The 26,165-nt window shown below is 43.0% G+C and overlaps 1 protein-coding gene across 4 annotated transcripts in view; it reads right to left on the bottom strand.

The window, feature by feature from the left end:
- CPNE1 (copine 1) overlaps positions 1-26,165 on the bottom strand; it is a 90,327-nt gene that overhangs the window by 39,015 nt on the left and 25,147 nt on the right. For 2 of the 4 annotated variants that reach the window (XM_077251901.1, XM_077251900.1), the window contains exon 1: positions 25,230-25,252. The exons of the other annotated variants lie outside the window; for them this stretch is intronic. In XM_077251901.1, coding sequence (XP_077108016.1) covers positions 25,230-25,232 — 3 coding nt within the window. In that variant the 5' untranslated portion in view covers positions 25,233-25,252. Of the gene's footprint in view, positions 1-25,229; positions 25,253-26,165 lie in introns of those variants that run through there. 4 annotated transcript variants of the gene reach the window in all.

Raw genomic sequence — 26,165 nt, 5'->3', positions numbered from 1 at the left:
ATTGCCCACACCTGTCCATGAAATAGCCTTGGAGTCAATTGTCCAATTACTTTTGGTCCCTTTAAAAACAGGGTGGCACATGTTCAGGAGCTGATACTTCTAAACCCTTCATCCAATTTTAATGTTGATACCCTCAAATGAAAGCTGAAAGTCTGAACTTCAACTGCATCTGAATTGTTTTGTTTAAAATTCATTGTGGTAATATCTATAACCAAAATTAGAAAAATGTTGTCTGTCCAAATATACAGTACAGACCAAATGTTTGGACACACCTTCTCATTTAAATATTTTTCTGTATTTCCATGACTATGAAAATTGTAAATTCACACTGAAGGCATCAAAACTATAAATTAACACATGTGGAATTATATACTTAACAAAAAAGTGTGAAACAACTGAAAATATATCTTATATTCTAGGTCCTTCAAAGTAGCCACCTTTTGCTTTGATGACTGCTTTGCACACTCTTGGCATTCTCTTGATGAGCTTCAAGAGGTAGTCACCGGAATGGTCTTCCATCAATCTTGAAGGAGTTCCCTGAGATGCTTAGCACTTGTTGGTCCTTTTGACTTCACTCTGCGGTCCAGCTCACCCCAAACTAATCTCGATTGGGTTCACGTCTGGTGACTGTGGAGGCCAGGTCATCCGGCATAGCACCCCATCACTCTCCTTCTTGGTCAAATAGCCCTTACACAGCCTGGAGGTGTGTTTGGGGTCATTGTTCTGTTGAAAAATAAATGATGGTCCAACTAAACGCAAACTGGATGGAATAGCATGCCGCTGCAAGATGCTGTGGTAGCCATGCTGGTTCAGTATGCTTTCAATTTTGAATAAATCCCCACAGTGTCACCAGTAAAGCACCCTCACACCATCACACCTCCTCCATGCTTCACGGTGGGAACCAGGCATGTAGAGACCCTCCGTTCACCTTTTCTGCGTTGCGCAAAGACACGGTGGTTGGAACCAAAGATCTCATATTTGGACTCATCAGACCAAAGCACAGATTTCCACTGGTCTAATGTCCATTCCTTGTGTTCTTTAGCCCAAACAAGTCTCTTCTGCTATTCATTCTTACAGTGCATTGCACGCAGTAGCACCTGTAAGTACATCCCTACACCCTAATTGCACCATATATTTATTTAGCTACTCCCAAATTACTTGAACCACTATTTCAGCTCTCCCAACAGTGGCATCAACTAGCAGGATTTCCAGATCAAGCTACGCATGTCAGATCTTTTTGCAGCAAACAAGTGAGTACTGGATCATTACATATCATATATATTTTTTGGGACTATTCACCCTGCTACCTCTCAGTTCAGCTAGCGCGGCGATTATCTCACTTTATCTACTAGTCTTTTTTCTCTTCTGCTTGTTGCCTGTCCTTAGCAGTGGTTTCCTAGCAGCCACATTACCATGAAGGCCTGCTGCACAGTCTCCTCTTAACAGTTGTTGTAGAGATGTGTCTGCTGCTAGAACTCTGTGTGGCATTGACCTGGTCTCTAATCTGAGCTGCTGTTAACCTGCTTTTTCTGAGGCTTGTGACTCAGATAAACTTATCCTCAGAAGCAGAGGTGACTCTTGGTCTTCCTTTGCTGGGGCGGTCCTCATGTGAGCCAGTTTCTTTGTAGTGCTTGATGGTTTTTGCCACTGCACTTGAGGACAGTTTCAAAGTTTTCCCAATTTTACGGACTGACTGACCTTGATTTCTTTAAGTAAAGATGGCTACTCGTTTTTCTTTACTTAGAATTTGTATTATGGCATGAAAAAAGCGGCTAACAGTCTATTCAGTAGGACTATCAGCTGTGTATCAACCAGACTTCTGCTCAACACAATTGATGGTCCCAACCCCATTTATAAGGCAATAAATCCCCCTTATTAAACCTGACAGGGCACACTTGTGAAGTGAAAACCATTTTAGGTGACTACCTCTTGAACTCATCAAGAGAATGCCAAGAGTGTGCAAAGCAGTCAAAGTAAAAGGTGGCTACTTTGAAGAACCTAGAATATAAGACATATTTTCAGTTATTTCACACTTTTTTGTTAAGTATATAATTCCACATGTGTCAATTCATAGTTTTGATGCCTTCAGTGTGAATTTACAATTTTCATAGTCATGAAAATACTGAAAAATCTTTAAAAGATAAGGTGTGTCCAAACTTTTGGTCTCTACTGTATATGGACCTAACTGTATATATCATATGAGGCCCACACAGCCTCCCCATTTCCAGAGTAAGACCCCCATATCCTCCCCATGTCCAGAGTAAGACCCCCATAGCCTCCCCATGTCCACAGTAAGACCCTCTTAGCCTCCTCATGTGCAGCCAAACATCCCATATACATAACTAAAAAAAAATACATAAAAAAAAAAACAAACAAAACACAAACCACTCACCTTGCTCCCATTCCCGGCACTCTGCTTCTGCTCCTGTCTTGATGTCTCTGGTGCGCTGACTCTCTGCAGTACACAGCTGACGCGATGAAATAACAATCACATCAGCTGTTTCACACGCTGATTGGTGGATGAAGTGGCCTGAGGCTCTTTCTCCACCAATGCAGTCCACATGGATATATCGTATTTTTTGGACTATAAGAAGAACCTAGGTTTTAGAGGAGGAAATTAGGAAAAAAAATATTGAAGCTAAAAAATGTGGTCAATTCTGTACTCAATATCCCCTATACTGGTATATATGGTCATCTCATCGCCATCCTGATACACATGGCCTATCCATCCCTACCCTGGTATGTATGGCCCCATCACCCCTATATTAGTGTGAATGAATCCCTCATCCCTATCCTGGTATGTATGGCCCCCTCATCTCTATACTGGTATGCATGACCCCCTCATCGCTATCCTGGTAGAAATGGTCCCTCTCATCCCTAACCTGGCAGGAATGATCGCTCTCATCCCTACCCTAGTATGCATGGCACGATCCCTATCCTGGTATGCAGGGTCCCCCCCCCCCATCTTGTCCTAGCATGCATGGCTCCATCCCTATCCTGGTATGCAGGGCCCCCATCTCGTACTAGTATGCATGACCCAATCCCTAACCTGGTATGCAGGGCCCCTATCTCATCCAAGTATGCATGGCCCCCATACTTATTCTGGTATGCATGGCCCCCATCCTTATCATGGTATGCAGGGCCCCTCCATCACCTTCTAGTATGCATGGCCCATCCCTATTCTAGTATGATTAGCCCCACCCCGGTCCTAGCATGTATACCCCCGTTCTTATAATTGGTCCCCATCCTGGTATGCATGGCCCCATCAGAAAACATTAAAAAAAAAAAAAAAAATGTCACTTTCCTTGCGCTCCCTGCAGCATCCTGCTCCATTGCCAGCAGCTGCTTTATGCTTGTAAGCAGCCCAAGGCAGGGACGTCATGCGCTGCTCACAAGCAGAGGACAGCTGCCGGGAATACTCACTGCTCTGCACGCCGGGACTTTGTGCACAGAGAGCAGTGAGTATTCATTGCTCTTCAGTAGTGCGCAGTGTCAGACGGAGACTTTCTGTTACTGCCGGCGGTCATGTATGCCGCTACTTAAGAACAATGAATACTCATGGCTCTCTGCACACAGTCCCAGCGTGCAGAGCAGTGAGTATTCTGCATATAGCAGCTATTGACAAAGGAGAAGGATGCTGCAAGGGAACTCCGGGAAGGTAAGTGTTAATTTTTTTTAAAAAATGTTTTCTGATGGGGCCATGCATACCAGGATGGGGGTGGGGGTCAATCATAAGGATGGGGCCATGCAAACCGGGACTGGGGTTGGGGGCCAATTATACTAAAACTCTATTAAAGATAAATGAATATTCACTGGCCTACACGCCCATGGGCATGGAATGCCATGAATATTCATTTCTCTTTAGCAGCGGGCACAGGAGTTAGCTGCAGCATCGAGTTTCAGCCTCCTGTGACATGCTGCTTCGCCGATGCCGCCCCCCCCCCCTCTTACCCACCACGGTAGACAGCGAGCAGGTACAGTGCAGACTGCGTGCCATTGTTTTCAGCCCTCGGCTGTCTCAGACCATAGACAGGACTGAGACAGCCAGAGGGCAGGATGTGGCCCGCAGGCCACACTTGGCCCAGGTCTGCCCTAGAGTCATAATGGCTCTTTCCTTGCACAGCCTCATGTATCAATACTAAGAACTTCACCCTTCATTTCTATCAAGTTGAAACACATGCTCATTAAATAACTGGAAGCAAGGAAAGATTGAAAAATTCCTCTTCTTGAGTCCTGTGTCCCTGAAAATACACAGTATAAATTCTTAATAAGTTATAAGAATTTTAAGTATCACTTTTTTTTTTCCCCATTTTACAGCCACATACATCTATGCTGTAATCTACACACTTTAGAACGTAGGGCCCATGGTCCGTTTTTCCCCCCCCATTTTGATGCGACAGTTCCGGCTTTTGATGCAAATCTCTATTTACACAGCCCTCTTTCAATATTAAATTACGTTATCCTATAACAATGACAATATTAGATACCACAGGGAATGAAAAACTTAATGTGTATAGTCATGCATTAAAAAAGTAGGCTCTCGATCACCCAAAAAGTGCGAAGTTAGGTCTTTCCTCGCTGTGCCATTGAAAGTAGAGCAGCCTTGTACTCGCTTCTATTTTAAACTAGTAAATTAAAGGACTGGCTACATCATTTATATTTACAACCACATGGACACAAAAAAAAAAAAAAAATGCAATCACATGAATACCCATGCTGGCAACTCCAATATGTAGAGTTAACGAGGCTATTATTCATTTATTTTTTTTACAGTAGATCTGCACAGGCTTTGATTGGCCCACCAAGAAGCCAGTGAATCCTTTTTGGGGCTTTGAACCAACAAGCGAGTATCTCTTTTAATTCTCTCCATATAGTTTGTCATAAAGCTCGCCTTCGAGCAACGCACAACTGTAGCAATGACATCCAGTCTCCCTTCCTATATTGCACAGCCCTAGCCACTATTAGAGGAAGGATGTCTGCATCATGCAGCTACTGATCCTGCAGCCCCAAGCAACTTCTGTACGCAGTCATTACTGAAAGGATGGCTGACACATTGGAGGACACATTTACTTTGAATACCTGCTAATAAGTGGAGAAGGCCAGCAACTAGAGGCACCTGACAAATTTTTTCCATCTATTTGAAGCCATAATACACCCTATTGGAGTCCGCATATGAAATACGGTAGGTAAGTATTTTATATACAAGTGCAAAAAAGTTTCAGGCAGGTGTGGAAAAATTTTATTTCAAATGAACATATTTAATGAACATATTACAAGAAAACCGCATAAAATGTACTTTATTGGTAACATTTAATTAATCACATTTTCATATGTAGTATATTGTCTGCGTTTTCCTAGAACTTTCCATAGGTTTGCGTACACGTTTGTTGAGGCAGTAGACATAACATTTGGTTATGAGGTATTGTTTTTTTGTCATATATGGAAAAATGCTGCAAAAGTAAAAATGCTTTAAAAAAATAAAAAAAACAAGCTGTTAATAGTTTGTATTTTGAATTATGGTAATAAAAATAAAGTGATTGAAAGAACAAGAGAAATCAAAATTTGGAGTGACCCCTACTTTGCCTTCAAAACAGCATCAATTCTTCTAGGTCTCTTGCATAAAGTAAGGAATCTTGTAAGATTATAGGCAGGAGAATGAGTTACCAATTATCCTAAACAAGTGCGCGTGATCATCATTTTCATATTTAGGTTGAAGGATAGTCCATAACTGGAATAGCTGTGCAGGAGGCTTAAAACTGGAACCATGAACAGCCAAACTCTGATTCAAACGTGAAGTTATAGAAGACAGTTTCAGATCATACACTTTGGCAAGACAAAGCACAGCAACAAGGATCAGGGTAGTTATACTGCACCAGCACGGTGTCTCTCAGGTAAAGATCTTAAAGTAAGCTGGGCTTTCAAACTTTGTTCAAGCTTTTCTCAAGAAGCGCCCCCCCCAAAAAAAAAATAAAATTAAACATTGAGGACTCTAGACACATCATTCTTACTTCCCTTTGAAATTGGAAGATGTCCAGCAGTGCCACCAGCACAGAGCTGGAAGCAACCAGTGGGACCCAGCTACATACATCTACTGTTCGGAGGAGTCTGACTAGAAGTGGTCTTCATGGAAGAAATGCGACTTCTTTCCTTGACAGAGTTTTGCCAGAGTGTCTCAACTAGTCACAAAACATAGGAACTATGGTGCACAAAAATATCAGCAGCTGCTGTAACAGATGGCAGTTTGTTTGCAGAAGTGCTGGAGAAGGGAACAATAATGGAGCTTCTGCAGGAAACAATGAAGCCTTGTTGCAGCTTTTCCCTTTTCCTTGAGCCACACAACAAAAGAAAAAAAAAATAAAACAATGGATTTTCTACTTCCCTTTGGTCAGATTCCAGTTCACAAAATAAATAAATGGGTTTTCCACCATTTTTTCCATATTGAAAAGTACCGGTAACTATGCAAATAGCCTCTTCAGAGAGGTGGAGAATAGGAACTCCAGTGCCACCTATTGGAAGTAGCAAGAGTGGCTGCCAATTCTCTTCTAGTCCCCTGCCAGTCTCTTTGCTTCCTCTTCTGGTGAGAGAACAATTACTGACTACAGAGGTCACTTGCCATCCCTTTTAGAGAAAAAGGCTACAGAGACCTAGGCATCTCTTGGAGAGAAACCGTAAGGATCAAAGGATATTATTTTAACACCATGTTGGGTCATTTTCTTCAACTTAAAAGATAAAGTAGCTGGCCCTTTTAATGAAGGTTAATCAAACAATGATATGTGCCCCAAATGATGGCATTTATATACAAACCTTCTAATAACTATTGCCGTGGGAAAGGATATGGTGGTGGGAATGCCAAGTCCTAAGATGAACAACAATTGCACCTAACAATAGGGTGGTACCCCCCACAGTCACTTCTACTGGTGAACCCTAAACGCCATTCGGGCAGACAAACTATTGGACCCAATTAGGTAACACGGATCAAAGAGCTCCAAGGTGGCTAGAAACTTCAAATGATAAAAGAGTTAGGCCTCTGTCACACTTCTGTCTTCCAAATCTGCACAGGATCCGTCAAGACGTTGAAATGATAGATCCTGTGCAGATTGTGGAAAACGTGTGCATAGGCAGCATCAATAGTAAAAAGAGAAAGAGAGCGAGAGAGAATTTCCCAGACAGGAAATTCTTCCACGCATGCTCTCTTTGAAAAGACAGGACCTGTCGCTGGATTCCTACTTTTCACAGGCAGCGACGCATCCTGCGCCCATAGGCTACTATTATAGCCAGTGACGGGCAGCGCAGGATGCGTCGCTGACCGATTTTCCGACGTGCAGAAAAAACGTTCCTCTGAACGTTTTCTCTGCCTGACGGGTCGTTTTTTATGCAGGATCCAGTGAAAGACGGATGAAACGGATGGCTACCTGTCACAATCCGTCGCTAATACAAGTCTATGAGAAAATGCAGGATTCTGCAAATTTTTTTACAGGATCCTGCATTCTCAAAAATCGACGGATTGTGACGGGAGCTGAAAGATGGAAGTGTGAAAGAGGCCTTACACTGACGGATTCCAGAGAGAGGGAACATCAGATCATATTATGGTAACATAACTGGACACAGCAATTTAACATTACCCGAGACAACTGCTCGGCTGGCAGATCACCCCCGCTCTCTCAATAACACAACTATTCGGTTACAAATAATTGTACTCTAGCTTATAAAGGTCAAATGGGTTAACTGCAGACATCATTGGATGCCATTTCAGCCTCCATAATTACAAATTTCTATTTCCTCCTTTTACCTTGAGGCAGAGGTGGATTTACCATTTGTGCAACCTGTGCAGCGGCTCAAAGGGTCCAGAAGGTAAGGGGCCACTTACACCTCCAAAGCAGATGGAATTGTGCATCATGATGAGCTATCGAATTGCAGAGGGCCTTTATATTGTTCTTGCACACTGGCTCTCTTCTTTGTGCCACTGGTTGAGGCATATTCTTTCCACTTCTAATTTAGTTTTTAAACTGTCCTATTTAAGGGAAGCTGTCAGGTCCCCCATGCGCTCCACCCCAGCAGCATTCACATATGTGACTAAATTCCCTGTCTAATTATCCCTGTATAAAGTTACCGCTGTCTCCAAAATCATATCTTCCCTCTATCTGAAACTGAACCTGTCAAAAACTGAACTCCTTGTTAGGGTTGAGCGACTTTAACTTTTGTAGGATCGAGTCGGGTTTTGCGAAACCCGACTTTGTCAAAAGTCGAGTCAAATCATCCAATTATCGCGCAAAGTCAGGGATCGACCGGAACACGAAACCCAATGTAAGTCAATGGGGGAGCAAACAGTCTCTCTCTCTCTCTTCCCTGCAAAGCAAAGGTTGTGTTGGACTGTAGAAATCGCTACATCCCAAACGGTAAGATGGCGGTTTTACCCCCTGTGACGCCGCAGAAAACAAGCCGGAACCTATGTCATCACGCTGCCCACACTCCTTCATTGGCTGAAAAATGGCGGGAAAAGCGTCATATGAAATGCGACTTTGGCGCGAAGATCGCCGACCGCATGGCTAATCCCACAGTGGGATCGGGTCGGGTTTCATTTTTTTGAAAATGTCCGATCCGTTTCGCTCAACCCTACTCCTTGTGTTTCCTCCCTCTAATAACCTATCTATGCCTGACATTGCCATTCCCATGTGTGGTTCTACCATTACTCCCCAGCAACATGCCGGCTCTCTTGGGGTCATACTTGTTCAGAGTTTTCATACACCCCCCATATCCGATCACTGGCTCCCTCATATTATCTGCACTAGTGATGAGCGAATATACTCGTTGCTCGGGTTTTCCCGAGTATTTGTTAGTGTTCAGAGATTTAGTTTTTGTTGACACAACTGCATGATTTACAGCGACTAGCCAGCCTGAGTACATGTGGGGTTTGCCTGGTTGCTTGGGAATCCCAACATGTAATAAGCTGTCTAATAGCCGCAAATCATGCAACTGTGGCAAGGAAAACAATCTCCGAGCAGTCACAAATACTCGGAGACCACCCCAGCGTGCTCAGGAAAACCCGAGCAATGAGTATATTCACTCATCACTATTCTGCACCTTAAAACATTTATAAAATTTGATCTTTTCTTACTTTCGACTATGCAAAACTCTTACTGTTGCTGTTATTCATTCTCGTCTGGACTATTGTAACTCTCTATTAATCGGCCTCCCTCTTATCAAACTCTCCCCTCTCCAATCTGTCTTGAATGCTGCAGCCAGGATCATATTCCTCACCAACCATTACACAGATGCCTCTACCTTGTGCCAGTCATTACACTGGTTACCCATACACTCCAGAATTCAGTATAAACTTATTACCCTCACCCACAAAGAACTCCACGGATCAGCACCACCCTACATCTCCTCCCTGGTCTCAGTCTACCACCCTACCCTTGCCCTCCATTCTGATAATGACCTGAATTAACATCCTCAATAATCATAACCTCCCACTCCCGTCTCCAAGACTTCTCACGTGCTGCCCCAATTCTTTGGAATACACTACCCAGGATAATTTGATTAATCCCCAATACGCACAGTTTTAAGCGTGCCCTAAAAAGGCATTTCTTCAGGACTGGCCTACTGCCTCAACAAATCTATTACACTATCCCTATGTTGCCCATCCAAAATTTTCACCATAACTAGGTTCCTCGTATCATATTCTAACACGCTTAATGCATTTAATAGCCCTGTGTCTGTACTTTTACATATTCTGGCTGATAACCGGCTCATGTACCATTACAAGATCACCCGATTTCTTACATTATGGCTGGTCAGAACAATGAAAGTAATTGTTACCATCCACCTTTCGTGTTATCCCCATTACCTCATAGATTGTAAGCTTGTGAATAGGTCCCCCATTCCTCTTGGCATCTGTTGATTTACGGTATGTGTTTATTGTTATACTATAATGTCTTATTGTCTGTACAAGTCCCCTCTAGAATGTAAAGTGCTGCGGAATATGTTGGTGGTATAGAAATAAATTTAGTATACTTTATTAAAGTTATTCAGTTGAATCAATGTTTTAAACAAAAACATGTATAAAGGTCTGCTTTTCCTATGACAATTATGGCTTTAACTAGTGGATAGGGTGTTAGTTTCGCCAGACTAGTCGACCCGCTTTCCACACTTGTGGGTGTGATAACATAATTTACGAGACCCGACTTCATCACCAGCTCATGCAAATCTCACGCGGCTCATTTCGCCTCAGTAGCTGGGTGTACTTTACCAGTTTCAGAGGCACACCGACATGACCGGAGACAGTCTTCTCAACTCCATGTCATGCGCAGTGCGACTTTCAAGCTAAGAAGCGCACACCCAGTTACAGAGGAGCAGAAAGGCTGCTTAAATTAGATGCATGTATACGCAAGATGTGCAGGAGCTGGCAATGATGCCGGCTTGTGCAAATTATGTTATTAGGCCCACAGGAACATGATAACATGGATAGATGGTCATCTAGTCTGGGGAAATTAATGCCCCATTGACCAATTTAAAAAACAAAAACACCGGATTACGTACCGGTAATGCTCTTTTATAGAGCCACGACAGCACCCACTGAGAGAGGGGATCCGCCCCTAGGAACAGGAAACCCTACGGAGAGATAAAAGGGGCGGTCCCCCTCGCTCCCACAGTTTGGGTTACAGAGATTGCGAGGAACCGCCCACAAGTTTTAGTAGGTCATTCTATATTAACATTTCATCTTTGACTTAATCACGTATATTTACAAGAACCAATCACCCTTATCAGTGCTCATATGTAAACTAATATATAAGGGAGGGAAGTGAAGGGGTGCTGTCGTGGCTCTATAAAAGAGCATTACCGGTACGTAATCCGGTGTTTTCTCTTCGCCACGACAGCACCCACTGAGAGACTTTCAGAGATAGCTATTTGGGGGGGATTATCGTGTTAAGAACTAATCTACCGAAACACAAATCAGTGGAAGCAGATAGATCTAATCTATAGTGACTATAGAAGGTAATAGGCGAAGACCAGGTTGCGGCCTTACATATGAGTTCTATTGGAACCTCTGCTCGCTCTGCCCAGGATGATGCTATTGCCCGGGTTGAGTGTGCCTTTACAGTCTCGGGTGGATCTTCCCCTTTAGATGAATAGGCCAGGTATATCGTCTCCCGAATCCATCGAGATAATGTGCCTTTTGTGACACCAGCTCCTTTCCTTTGACCCTGGAAGGAAACAAAGAGAGCCCTGCTCTTCCTCCAGGCGCTAGTCCTGTCTAAGTAAGTCATTACAGCCCTTTTCACATCTAAGGTATGGTATTTCTCCTCTTCCTGATTTGTAGGATTATCATAAAAAGTAGGAAGAAGAATTTCTTGAGATCTATGAAACTTAGTACATCTCTTAGGTAGGTAGGAAGGGTCTGTTTTCAGGACGATTCTATCTGGAAATATGGACAGAAAGGGAGGATCCACTGATAGTGCCTGCATGTCACTTACCCTTCTTGCCGATACTAATGCGACAAGAAGAGTAGTTTTGAGAGTAACGTGTTTAATGTGAGCTGAGTGTAGTGGCTCAAATGGGTGACCTGTCAAGGCCTCAAGGACTAGATTAACATCCCAAGGCGGTATGCGGGGAATCTGAACTGGTTCTGACCTCTGGCAGGCTGAAATAAATCTAGTTATCCACCTATCACCCGCTACATTGTGACTATACAATGCCCCTAGAGCAGAGACTTGTACTTTTAAGGTATTAACTGAAAGACCTAAGTCACGTCCTTTCTGGAGAAATTCTAAAATGTTAAGTATAGGAATTTCGTTTGACAAGGCCAATGGATAAAGACTTAGAAACTTCCTCCATACTCTTACATATATAGAAGTAGTGGATCTTTTCCTACTTAATAATAGAGTATTAATTACTTGATCAGAGAAACCCCTTAATTTCAACAATTGCCTCTCAAATTCCAGGCTGTCAACCGTAGACCCTTCACATGAGGGTGGTTGAATGGCCCCTGGAAAAGAAGATCCTGATCCTCTGGGAGAATCCATGGATCTGCGATGGACATAGCTCTGAGCAGGGAGAACCATGGTCTCTTTGGCCAAAATGGGGCAATCAAGATTATATTGGCTTTGTCCTCTCTTATCTTCCTGATTACTGTTGGTAGAAGTATCAGAGGAGGAAAGGCATACGCTTTCTGAAATGTCCAGGGTACCTGGAGAGCATCGAGAAAATCGGGTTTGTCGGATTGGAACATTGAAGCGAACTTTTTTAATTGCCTGTTGTCTCTTGTAGCGAAGAGATCTACCTCTGGTAAACCCCATTTTACGGTTATCATTTTGAAGATTCGATGATTTAAAACCCACTCCCCTTGGTGGAGGGTATGGCGACTGAGGAAGTCCGCTTTTGAATTGTTCACTCCTCTGACATGTAGTGCTGATAGAGACAGTAGATGTTTCTCGGCTATAGTTAGGATGTCTTCGGCTATAGACATGAGTGTTCCTGATCTTGTTCCTCCTTGATGATTGATATACGCTACTGATGTCATGTTGTCTGACAGAATCCTTGTATGTGTTCCGTGTAGCTGCGGAAGGAATTCACAAAGAGCGTGATGGATAGCTTTCAGCTCTCTTATATTAGACGAGTCGTCTGACTCCGTAACCGACCATAGACCTTGGGCTACCTGATCTCTCATATGTGCTCCCCAACCACTAGGACTGGCATCCGTGAATATTGTGTTTGAAGGTTTAACTACCCAGGGGACCCCACTAACCAAGTGATCTGGTTCTAGCCACCAGGATAGAGATTTAATTACGTCTTCAGAAAGGGAAATTTTACCGTCTAGATGACCTTGTAATTTTATTTCCTCATGTAAAATTGCATATTGTAAACACCTTGAATGAAATTGGGCCCATGGTACTGCTGGGATACATGACGTGAAGGAGCCAAGGAGGGACATGCCTTGTCTTAAAGATATTAGAGGTTTATCTATTACCGACTGTACCTTATTTCTTATTGTCAATTGCTTGGATTGTGGTAAGAAACATTTTTGGCTTATGGAGTCTATTATAATCCCCAAGAATGTTTGTCGAGTAGTTGGAAGAAGTCTAGACTTTTCCCAATTCACCAACCACCCTAGCCTCTGCAGGGACGAGACCATATTACACAATCGTTGGTGACATTGTGACGGGGAACTTCCTACCACTAAAAGATCATCAAGGTACGGAATTATGAGGGTATCTTTTACTCTTAGGTATGACATTACTTCCGACATTAACTTAGTGAATACCCTTGGAGCTATTGATAGTCCAAAGGGCATTGCTGTATACTGAAAGTGTCGTATACGTCCATTCAACACAATCGCCACGCGGAGATATTGTTGATGTTCTATAAAAATTGGCAGATGGTAATACGCATCTTTTAGGTCGAGTACCATCATAAAACAATGGGGAGACAACAGTTTTATGGTGGATCGGATAGACTCCATTTTAAAGGTTTGATTCTGCAAAAAGGTGTTCAATTTTTTAAGGTTCAATATGGTTCTGAAAGATCCATCTGGCTTTGGGATTAAAAATAGAGGGGAATAGAACCCCTTTTTTTGCTGAAGAAATGGGACTTCCACCAAAACCCCTTTGGCTAGAAGGTTCAATACCTCCTGCTCCAAAGCCTCCTGCTGTAACTGGGTTTTTAAAGAAGTCAATAGAAATGAGTCCGGCGGGACTCGGAAAAATTTTAATTTTAGGCCGAAGGCGATGATACTATTTGCCCAAATGTTCGAAGTTATTTTCTGCCATTGATCTGAGAAGGAAGACAATCTACCTCCGACAGGCAGATCTGTTCTAACGGGGTTTTTCCTCAGTTTTGTAAGGGCGCTTCCCAAAAAGTGCTCCTCTCTGTCTGGTGTCTCTAGTGGCCCAGCGATCTTGGCTCTTGAAATCCTTCCTCTTGTTAAACATGGGCTTTCGGAACGCCCTCCTATAAGATGGAAGGTAATTATTATTAGGGAAGCCCTTTTTCCTCTCCCCTGCTTTGGTCAGGATCTCGTCCAGCTTAGTACCAAATAGGTACTCACCCTGACATGGAAGACCACACAATTTGGATTTTGTCTGGGGATCGCCTTTCCAGCCCTTAAGCCACAGGGCTCTACGTGCTGCATTAGTCAGCCCCGCCGACTTGGCCGCTAATCGTATTGAGTCAGCAGATGAGTCTGCCAGGAAGGCTGTAGCACCCCTAATTAAAGGTATAGAGGCTCTCAACTTGTCTCTAGAGAGACCGTTTTTAAGTCCTTCTTCCAAGTCATTTAGCCAGACTAGCATGGACCTAGCGGTGCATGTAGCTGACACAGCCGGTTTTAGGGCTCCCGCACAAGATTCCCACGCTCTTTTAAGGAGAGAGTCGGCTTTGCGGTCCAAAGGATCTTGTAGTGAACCTGAATCCTCCACAGGTAGCAGGGATTTTTTAGATGTGGAAGCCACTGCTGCGTCTACTTTCGGGGCTTTTGACCAGGTCGAGAATTCCTCATCATTAAAGGGATAACGTCTCTTTGAAGATGGTGGTAGTCCCCTCTGCCCCTGGCTTTCCCACTCTTTTTTAATTAAATTTTTAACTGCTGCTATTACCGGAAAGGAGGGTCTTTTCCTTTCGGACAGCCCAGCGAACATTATGTCCTGCTGTGTTTTAGGGGTCTTAGAATCCTCGATGCCCATAGTGTTACAGACGGATTTCACCAGGTTATCTATACTGTCGGTGGGGAAGCACGTATCTTGATCCTCATCCGAGGAAACATAATCCCTAGAAACATCCGAATCTGCATTCTCTAATTCGGAAGATTGGTCAGATATGGGTGAAACATACTCTCTTGTCCCCTTAGGACGCGTTTCTTTTCCCGAACTATGCAGGGCTTGTAGTTCTTCTCTAATCAACACTCTAATGTCCTCAGATTTAACCGAGGCCTCTTCCCGTAAGGTGGAATCAATGCATGGTTTACAAAGTTTCTTTGTGTAACTATCCGGAAGGGGCTGAAGACATATCGCACACTGTTTGTGTTTCGTTTTTTCAGTACATTTTGCCTAGAGTGTTAGAGAAGAGGGGACAGCAATCAGCTTAATAGGGTAGATGTACACTCACCCCAGTGAAGCGTCTGTGAAGGTACCGGCTGACGGGGAGGAGACTGCAGAGGCTTGCTCTTTTTAGAAGATCCACTCCGCTTGGAGCGGCTGCTGCTGCTGGCATGGCTGCGAGGAGTAGTTGCGGTGGCCTCAATAGAAGACATCGCAGGGTCCTGTGCCGAATCCATATTGGACGCCGGAGCGTTACCGCCGGCGTCCTTTTCACATGGGGGCCGCCATCTTCTTCCTGTTGAACCCGGAAGTGCTAATCACTTCCGGGTCGCGGCCATATTCCATATGCCCGCGCTGTCACCGGCACCAGCGCCGGCGCCGTCTCCTCCCTCTCCTCGGAAGCTTTTCAGCTTATACTTCCGGGGGGCATACTGGGGCTCCACGCCGTATAAGCGCTCGCCGAGGACGGCGCAGCGTTCCCCATTACAGCGCTAACTCCCCGCAGACGTTCCGGATGACTTTCTGTGAGCCAGCCACCTTCCAGCCCTGGCCTCACAGCGTCTGCCAGCAGAGGGGGGAAGCTGACACCAGGACCCCCGACGCTGCTTCCAGCTCTGGAGCCCTTGCCGTCCTCACAGGTAAACCGCGCAAGCGGCATCCAGGCTAGGCATCCTCTTCTCCGTGGATTTCCCATAGGAACAGGAAACCAAACTGTGGGAGCGAGGGGGACCGCCCCTTTTATCTCTCCGTAGGGTTTCCTGTTCCTAGGGGCGGATCCCCTCTCTCAGTGGGTGCTGTCGTGGCGAAGAGAAAAAAGAAAAAGAAAAACACATTTATAACATAGTATAATTCGGCAATTTTCAAACTTTTTATTTTTTATGCACTTAAACGAAAGAGTCATGTCACACAACATTTCCCATATGTCTACTTTACATCAGCACAATTTTTTAAACAATTTTTTTTGTTAAGTTAGAAGGGTTAAAAGTTGACCAGCAATTTAATTTTTCCAACACAATGTATTTATTTTTGTAAAGAACCACCTCACATTTAAAGTGACAGAAAATACCCAAAAGTTACACCATTTTAAAAACTGCACCCCTCAAGGTGCTCACAGCCACATCAAGAAGGAGAGGAAGGAAAAAAAAAGAAAAAACAACCACAAACCATTTACTCGGTTTTTTTTCCCCACAAAATTTTTACTTTAGACCCAACTTTTTTTTTTATTTTCACAAGTTTAACAGGAGAAAATGGACCCCAAAATTTGTTGATCTCCTGATCATGGCAATACGCCATGTCATAAAAAAAAAAATCTACTGTTTGGGCACACGGCAGGACTCGGAAGGGAAGGAGCACAGTTTTGACTTTTTGAACACAAAGTTGGCTAGAATTGTGAGCGGATGCAATATTGCGTTTGGAGAGCCCCTGATGTGGCTAAACATCCCCCAAGAAATTTATACAGATGTGTGGTGAGCACCTTTAGCTCCCAGGTGCTTCACAGAAATTTCTAAAGCTGAACCGTAAAAACATATAAAACACACATTCTTTCCCAAAAATGTTTTTTTGTTTAGCCCGCCAATTATTTTATTTTCACAAAGGTAACATGAGAAAATGGACTCCAAAATTTGTTCTACAACTTCTCCAGAGTACGCTCACACCCTATATGTGGGAGAAAACTACTGTTTGGGCTCATGGCAGAGCTCGGAAGGGAAGGAGTGACATTTTGGAATGCAGACTTCGATGGAATGGTCTGCAGTCGTCATGTCGTGTTTGTAGAACACCTGAAGTGCTTAAACAGTGGAAAACCCCAGTAAGTGACCCTATAATGGAATTGATCTGGTGTTTCCTGGTATGTGAATTTTATAATGTTGTGGCATACGTGAGTAGTGTAAAGTGAATCAAGTTGGCATACGTGTGCAGTGTAGAGTATGCCAGATTGGTATATGTGAGTTTTACAAGTCAGAAATTAATTTAGTAGTTCATGGATATGTGTTGTAGAGTTTAAAGAATTGTTTTTTGTTTTGTTTGTTTTTTTTTTACACAGGACAGGTTTGTCGGGGCAGGTGTCGCATTGATAAGTGGTGTTATTGCGTATCCCCATCTGTAACGCACTCTACACCTCTTTTGCGACCTTTCTTCCTTTTCTCCAGTGAGGTCATCTAAACAACAATGTTGGCCTTGTACAGTCTCACACGTCCACAGATTTCCGGTACTGGAAGAAACGGTACCAGAGCTATCCGTCTCCGTGTGTGCACATAGGCCATCCGTTTGTCATCCATGTGCTATCCGTGTGTCCGTGTTTATCGTCTGTGTGCTATCCATGTGTCCGTATTTTGAAACAATGTGTTTCAATTTGAACCCTATGACTTTAAAAAAAAGCACACGGGCGGCATCCGTGTGCGGTACGTGTTTACATGCACCCATTGACTTTAATGGGTCCGTGTGATCTGTGCAGTCCCACGAACACCGACATGTCACCCTGTTTTTCCGTGTGTGTGTGTGCGTGTAACATTTATGTCAAAGAAAAAAAAAAGAATTTAGAGAAAGGTAAAAAAAAAAAAAATTGTAAAATTAAAAAAACAAAAAAAAAACACTTTACTAAAATGGACATTTGTATATATATATATATAAAAAAAAAAAATTACTGAGCATTAACAACTGACACTAACCCTAACTAGATTAATTAAAAAAAATACTGTAGTAGTCGCCGATTACTACAATATATGTTTGCTGTCCCTAATCTAGTCACATCAACTGAATTTTTTTTTTTTTTTTTTTTTATTATTCTTTTTGCACACAAGATACAAAAAAACAAACAAAAACAAACAAAACTCACCATCGGAGGGATGTGTTGCTGATCAGCGCTCAGCAGCTGTAGAACACATAAAAAAAAAAATGCCTCCTCCAAGATGGCGCCACCGGCATCTGTGCAGTAGCATCTATCGGATCGACGATTGCTGCTACTGTACATGCGGCACCATCTTGCTAGAGGAAAAAAATTGTCTCCACTAAGATGGCACCTGCGATGCTTGCGCAGTAACATCCATCGGTGATTCGATAGATGCGTCTGCGCAGGCGGGGTTATCTTGGAGAAGGTAATTTTTTTTTCTCTCCAGCATAATGCCGCCGCCAGCGCCTGCATAGTAGCAGCTATCGGATCGCCGATAGTTACTACTGCACAGCCATCACCATTTTCAGACTGATTTTTTTATTTTTTTTATTTATTTATGTATACCATCAAAAACAATAACTAAATTCACACTATAGATGCGATCCTGCTGCAGAACAGGCGCCACCTCTGGCACTTGCCTGTAGAAAGTGATTTTTTTCTTTTTTAAATGTATACAGTGGGTACCAAAAGTATTCAGACCCCTTTAAATTTTTCACCCTTTGTTTCATTGCAGCCATTTGGTAAATTCAAAAAAAGTTGTTTTTTTTTCTCATTAATGTAGACTCTGCACTGATCACTGGTCAGGTTACTGAGACCCTCTCGCCCCCACAGGCTGCCCTGCAGCATGAGCATATCATTAAGGCTGCTTTCACACTAGCATCGTACGACGCACGTCGCAATGCGTCGTTATGGAGAAAAAAACGCATTCTGCAAAATTGCCTGCAGGATGCGTTTTTTCTCCATAGACTTACATTAGCGAAGCATTGCAATGGATTGCCACACGTTGCATCCGTCGTGCGTACATGTAACTTTTTTTGTCCGTCGTGTCTGCCTTTTCCGACCGCGCATGCGCGGCCGGAACTCCGCCCCCGCCTCCCCGGACATCACAGTGGGGCAGCGGATGCGTTGAATAACTGCATCCGCTGCCCCCGTTGTGGTTTTTGCACAGTATGCGTCGCTACATCGGCACGTCGCATTGCAACGTGCGTCGTACGACACTAGTGTGAAAGTAGCCTAACTGAACACTACAAATAAAGATTAAACAACAACCACAAGACGGATTTCAACACCAGGTATCATTTTAATCAGTATAATGGCGCCGACCTGACACTGTCTGTAGGTTATGAGCACAATCCTGCTGACAGGTTCCCTTTAAAGGGAACCTGTCGCCCCCAAAATTGAAGGTGAGCTAAGCCCACCGGCATCAGGGGCTTATCTACAGCATTCTGTAATGTATCCTGAAAGATGAGAAAAAGAGGTTAGATTATACTCACCCAGGGGCGGTCCCGCTGCAGGCCGGTCCGATGGGCGTCGCGATCCGGTCCGCTGGGAAAGGTCAGAGAGGCCCTGTGCACTGCAGTACTTTGCTTTGCCCTCAACAGGGCAGACAAAGTACGCCTGCGCCGGAGCGTGAAGACAAGAAGATGACGTCATCCTATGAAGATAGGAGGCCCCGGACCGGACCGCGATGCCCATCGGCCGGACCACCCCCCCCAGGTGAGTATAATCTAACCTCTTTCTCATCTTTCAGGTTACATCGGGGGCTTATCTACAGCATTACAGAATACTGGAATGCTGTAGATAAGCCCCTGATGCCGGTGGGCTTAGCTCATCTTTGATTTTGGGGGTGACAGGTTCCCTTTAACCCTAGAATGCGTGACCATAGAAATCTACACTATTACGTACCTGGGGCCTTTGAGGCCTGTTTTCAAATAACATGGAATAACTCAAAAAAATGTTTTTTTCAAAGTTATTTGAAAGTAAGCATGCATTCCCACTAGCTCTGGGGTCCGCCTGGATGGGATTTCGTAATGGATCTGACCTCCTGGTGACCCCGGCTAAGGCTGGTAGAACGCGTACCTGGGGCCTCGCAGGCCTGTCAGGTTACTTTTTTATTATTTTCTGTAAAACTACTTTAGTTACAATTTTGAAACTCTAGGTATTCCTCAGCTATATAGTTGTTAGTAATTTCCAGTTGTTCGTATATTTTTATGTTATAGGCATTTCGTATAGCAACGCTTTTTTTGTGACTACCCCATATTCACGTACCTGGGGCCTTTTAGGCCTGTGTGCAAATAACATGGAATAACTCAAATAAAAATACTTTTCAAAGTTTATTTTAAATTTGCAAAGTAAGGATGCATTCCCACTAGCGCTGGGGTCCACCAGGAGGGGATCCGTAATGGATCTGACCTCCTGGTGACCTCAGCTAAGGCAGGTGGAATCCCGGCATTCCATCAGCCTTAGCTGGAGTTACCAGGAGGTCAGATCCATTATGGATCCCATTCTGGTGAACCCCAGCGCTACTTGGAACATAGCCTAAGATGTGTATAATTCCCCAAAAAAATTATGTACATAAAACAACAAAAATGTAACTAAACGGGCACGCCCAATATATTCACTCAGTACAATTTTTTATGATGGATACATTTTTTCTTATAAAAAGTTTTTACATAAAGTCTGTAGCAAACTTGGTGCAGGAATATTTATTTTCCACTTTACATATTCCCCCGACAATTCTTGCATATTATTTTTTCTTCAGAATGTTCCCTGCATACATTTTGTCCGCAAGTAGAACAGAAACGCTCCGATTTTCTTTCTTTCTTTGCTGGACAAATATAGCAGCGCTTTCTTTTTTTCTCTTTGCTCTGGCTGTTCCTGAAAGCATATTCCACATCGGATCATTGCCTCTGTAATTTGCCTTGATAAGCATTTTGTGCTGCTTCTCTCTAGCATAGTAGGCATCAAAAGTTCATAACAAAGTTCTGTCAAAAATATACGTCTATTGTCCTTCCTGTTGGCATGGAATTCTGGATTAGTTTGACAATAAACAATATAGCTATTGAGGGATGACACATCAAGGATATTGGAAAAAAGGGCAACAGGCCAACGTTTAGTCTGCCTTTTACACGAATATTCAGTAATCATTTCGTCCATCTTGTCGACACCTCCTTTTGTCTTATTATAATGAAGTATAATTTCAGGTTTTTGTTTCCTGTCATTGGTGTCAATACTTTCATCGTGATGCATTGTGCTCAGTAATATCACAGATTTTTCTTTCTTGGCTTTATAGGACACCATTGTTGCCTCATTGCAGAAACCGAACACACTCTCGTAGATTGGTCGCTGTGCATTGTGCTTCATTATTGGTGGAATTTCGCGGCGGTTTGGTCTCATTGTACCAAGTGTTAGTTGTTTCGGAAGCAAAAAATTGGCCAGTTCTAAATTAGTAAAATAATTATCCATAGTGATATTTTTTCCAGAATGGAAAATTGGTAAAGCTAGTGTTTTCACTATGTTGGAACATAGATCTTTCTGGACTGGAGCGTCAGCTTCTTTTCCACAGTAAATCATGCCATTCATCCCATAATAAGTTGCTGAATCGCACATCCAGAAAATTTTTATGCCGTATTTAGCTGGCTTACTGGGCATATATTGGATAAATTTGCAACGTCCCCTAAAGGCAAGAAGTTGTTCGTCCACTGTCACATATTCGCTAGAATTGTAAAGTTTGTAACAGTTCTTGATAAAAAGATTCCATTACTTCTTCATCATCTGAGGAATCGCTGGACGATGAAGTTGATACATTAGCTGGTGGAATATACTCTTCATCCGACAAAGAAATGTCACTGTCTTCATCACTATTGAAAATAATCGCCTCAATTTCTTGGACAGTCAATCCCCTTGATGTAGACTGTGCCATTGTAATCTTAGATGTGAGTAAACTAAAATGAAAAGTAAAAAATAAAGATTACAATCAGGCTTGTGCACTATACACTGTGCGTGCTAAGACTTTGTTAGTGTTTGTGTGCTTAGGGTAAAGTACAGCCCCCCTACTCTTACCTTCAACAGATCACTTTCTTGTAAGTGCAGTAGAAGCCTCTGGTTTTGGAGCTCAGAAAGGTTCTTTGTTACAGACCAAAGAAAGCTGACTTCTTCCTCCAAAGTCTCTCCAGCAACTAGGATTTAGGACTAAAGGACCTGTACTGACATCATAATCACGTTACTTTGTGAGGGGAAACTCCCTTCCAGGATCACATTACCATGTCAGGCAGAATCCACACTCTTCCCAGCAACAGCCATCGACCAATAGTCATAAAGACTGAGTCATAAGTTCTTCCCCAACAACAGTACAGACAAAAAGACTGAGGAGTACATGTAAACCAAAGCAGGCCTCAAAGGCCCCAGGTACGTGAATCTGGGGTAGTCACAAAAAAAGCGTTGCTATACGAGATGCCTATAACATAAAAATATATGAACAACTGGATATTACTAACAACTATATACCTGAGGATTACCTTGAGTTTCAAAATTCTAACTAATGTAGTTTTACAGATAATAGAAAACAAGTAACCTAGCAGGCCTGCGAGGCCCCAGGTATGCGTTCTAGGGTTAATGTGATACCACTTCATGTCATGTACTGTACACAAGTATAAGTTTGTACCTACAATATTAGGAGACAGGAAGATTTATGTGCAGTCTTACATGTGTACAAGAATATAGTTGTATATCCACATACGCCACATTTGTGTGAAGGACTTTGAGATAGAGAAACGCAACAATTTTGTGCACTGTGACACTTAATCTTTGCATCTCCTAAATATTGAGTGGAGTAAAAAAGAACATCTTTGCTCATAAGTTAAGGTTGGCACAATTCTCATTTGCAAGCTTTTGTTATTCAGGAGGCCGCACAGTGACACCATATGTTGGGTTTCTCTGATAGGGTTGTTTTCTCTCTGCAGGGTACACACAGAATCGGAGGCATATACTAGTACAGTAATGTTTCAAACAAGCCTCTGGGTGCCCCATTTATGGCTCCATACAAGTAGGGCCATGTGCATGATGTAGCAAAAGTAGCAATAGTTAATATGCTTAATGGTAGAAATACTTCAGCTGGCACAAGTGGTAATTAGTATCCACAATAATACTTTGATATGAACAGAAATATTATATATGAGTCAAAACTTTTCTGGTCCAATAATTATGGACATCTGAGTGTAGGAACCAATATATCGCATAGCAACTGGAAGAAGCTGCTGCTTACTCTGTAGATTAACATGAAATTACTTGAAAATCAAAATTAGAATGGAAAAAAAAAAATACAAAAATGTATGTGCAGCCTTAGCCTTATCCAGCATACACAGGCCCATTTGTCGCGGCCCAGACTATTCTCCTTACCCCAGCTTTAAAGCCTCAAATATGTCTATGAGAAGGTCAAGCTCAGGTCAAGAGACCTACAGACAGTCCGTGCTCTAACCATGACACGCGAATGTGTGAATACAGAGTCAGGCTGCCGTCACACAAGCAGTATTTGGTCAGTATTTTACCTCAGTATTTGCAAGCCAAAACCAGGAGTGTGTGATAAATGCAGAAGTGGTGCAGATGTTTCTATTATACTTTTCCTCTAATTGTTCTTCTCCTGGTTTTGGCTTACAAATACTGCTAGTGTGATGACAGCCTAAAAATGTATACACACTAAAATAGGAAGCATCCACCTAAGGCCTCACGTGTATATATTTTTTTAAGCGGACATGTGAAGGGGGCCTAATGTTTTATGGGGGCTTCCAGACTCCCAGATGGAGGTGGATTTGTAGCTATAAAAGCCAATATTAGAGGTGCCATGCAGCACCTTCCTCTGCTCTGCTTATACAGGACAAATTAAAATCCTAATGTGGGTGGAGTTGAGAGATAACTGCTTGGCCAGCCAGTATTCAAGATATATGGGCACCTTAAGAGGTTGTATCTTCTGCCTGATGGTTCTAGTAGACATGGTAAGGGCTCTAATATCCCATGGCATCAGTAGAAACTGGTATATAATTAAACGGCGGTTTCTGAGAATTTATGCTACTGTGACAATGTGCAAGATAACCTGCGGAACTGTTGGCCAATCATAAATCAACACAAGCCTCATTCATACATTAAGGCTATGTTCACACTTTGCGGGTTTTGCCGCGGATCCGCAGCGGATTTGACACTGCAGATCCGCAGCAGTTTTCCATGCAGGGTAAAGTACAATGTTACCCTATGGAAAACAAAACCCGCTGTGGACATGCTGCGGATTTCCGCGGAAAAAGCCGCGCGGCTTTTCTGCGGGAAAAAAAGAAGGAGCATGTCACTTCTTGGTGCAGAATCGCAGCGATTCTGCACCCATAGAAATGCATTGATCCGCTAACTTCCCGCATGGGGCTGTGCCCACGTTGCAGGAAGTTAAGCGGATAATGTGCCGATGGTACCCGGGGTGGAGGAGAGGAGACTCTCCTCCAGGCCCTGGGAACCATATTATAGTGTAAAAAAAAAAGAATTAAAATAAAAAATAATGCTATACTCACCTCTCAGAGCTGCCCGCGGCGTCCGGTCTCAGTTGCTGTGCCGAACAGGACCTGTGGTGACGTCGCGGTCACATGACCGTGACGTCACAAAGGTCCTTGTCGGCACAGCCGCTTGCAGCGCCGAGGAGATCGCGACGTCAGAGGGTGAGTATAAGGCCAATTTTTATTATTTTTATCATTACTATTGATGCTGCATATTGCTGCATATGCAGCATCAATAGTACAGGAGTAATCCCGCAGCGGAAACCGCGGAACAAACCGCGATAAATCTGCAGGGATAACCGCAGCAGTTTTGCCCTGCAGATTTATCAATTCCGCTGCGGGATTAACCCGCAGAGGAACCCGCAAAGTGTGAACGTGGCCAAAGAAAGACATAAAATATTTGTAGAATAAAATTGGCCGTGATGTTTATTTTTGGGTAACTTTGTAAAACAAACAGCATATTACCAAAAAAATGAATCAGATACAAGTCCAGAACACTCCAAAATCCAATAAACAATCAACCCAGAGACTGGGCGATTTTCCCAAAAGCCTCGAAACGAGGCCCCCCCCCAAAACACAGCCATTTTTCCACCATATTTTGAAGATTCAGATTAAAAATATCGAGGCCAATGCTAGATAAATGAACCATATCCTGGCGATAAAGCCCAGGTAAGAAACCTTCCAGGTCGATGTGCCTATAGGAAAATCGATTAACGAATGGTAAAAATTTTTCCATGCTTCTATTAACCCTTTTACGTATTTTGTCTAAAAATCTGGATTCAGGTGTATTCCACACAAGCCTGGGAACAATCTCGGAAAAAACAAAACCCGGATATGGAAAAGATTGCCTGAGACTCAACATCTGCTCGCATGATAGCAAGCAAATTCAGGGTTTTCAATTTGCCCTGATCATTCCCGCCCAAATGAAAAACAACCAAATCCGGGAACGGGAACGGAAACTGATTAAAACACTTCTTAAATTCTAAAACAAAATTATACCATCTCAATCCATGAACGCCATGCCAAAAGATTTGAACCATAGAGAGATCGAAGGACAATTTTTCTGAATAAGACCGTAGGGAAGCTCTCTTCTGAGCCCGAAAAATAAGTGTCCGATGATCCAAACTATGGTTGGACCTGAAAATAAATTAGAAATTAGTAATCATATAAATTATGCTGAACATATAATTTAAACCTCCCTGAGTCCCATCTGCCTGTTTGATTTGAGAGTTGCAAAGGCCGGCCCTAGAAGCCTCGGTGGCGGCTCCAATTCTAAAGGAATGAGATGTGATCTTGAGATGTTCCTTCCCTAAAACCTTCAAGCACCTCCTTAAGATAAAATTAAATTGAAAAACTGTAGCTGGTGAACCATCCTTGTGCATAAATAATGGACCATCCGCCTTTGGTCTGACAAGCAACCAATTTTTAATGTTCAAAACTGGAAAAATTATAGGGTCAGAAAACGAAACGATCTTCAGACTTGACCCCCTGGCTAATTGATCCGTTTTAGATTTTTTAATGTATAAAATGATAAAACTATCATATAATTTTAAATCCGAAAGCATCAGACCAGAGGGCTGTGACTTTTTAGAAGACACTAACTCTCCTATGCGGAGTGCCCAAAAAAATGATAAACAGAATGCCGCGTAAAATAATAAGACCTCCTCTGAATTTAAACAAACTTGGCGCAAAGCCAAGCAGAGGTCCTTCAAAAGAGGCAAAGAAATTGGGCGTCTATTGTCCGGCTGAAAAGTATTCCTCCTAAATCCTTTCAAAAACTGCTTAATCGGAAAAAGGGACATCAAGAACGTCTCCCTGAAAAGTCGAAGAAAAAATGAAACACCCGCTAAATATTTAGTGACAGCAGAATAAGACAAGCCTCTTACAATTAAAGACTCTGCAAACTTTAACCGGAAATTGGGATGGCTATCTTAG

This window comes from Ranitomeya variabilis, chromosome 4 (genome assembly GCF_051348905.1).
Source record: "Ranitomeya variabilis isolate aRanVar5 chromosome 4, aRanVar5.hap1, whole genome shotgun sequence".
NCBI lineage: Eukaryota > Metazoa > Chordata > Amphibia > Anura > Dendrobatidae > Ranitomeya > Ranitomeya variabilis.
This window is presented reverse-complemented; position numbering and strand designations above follow the sequence as displayed.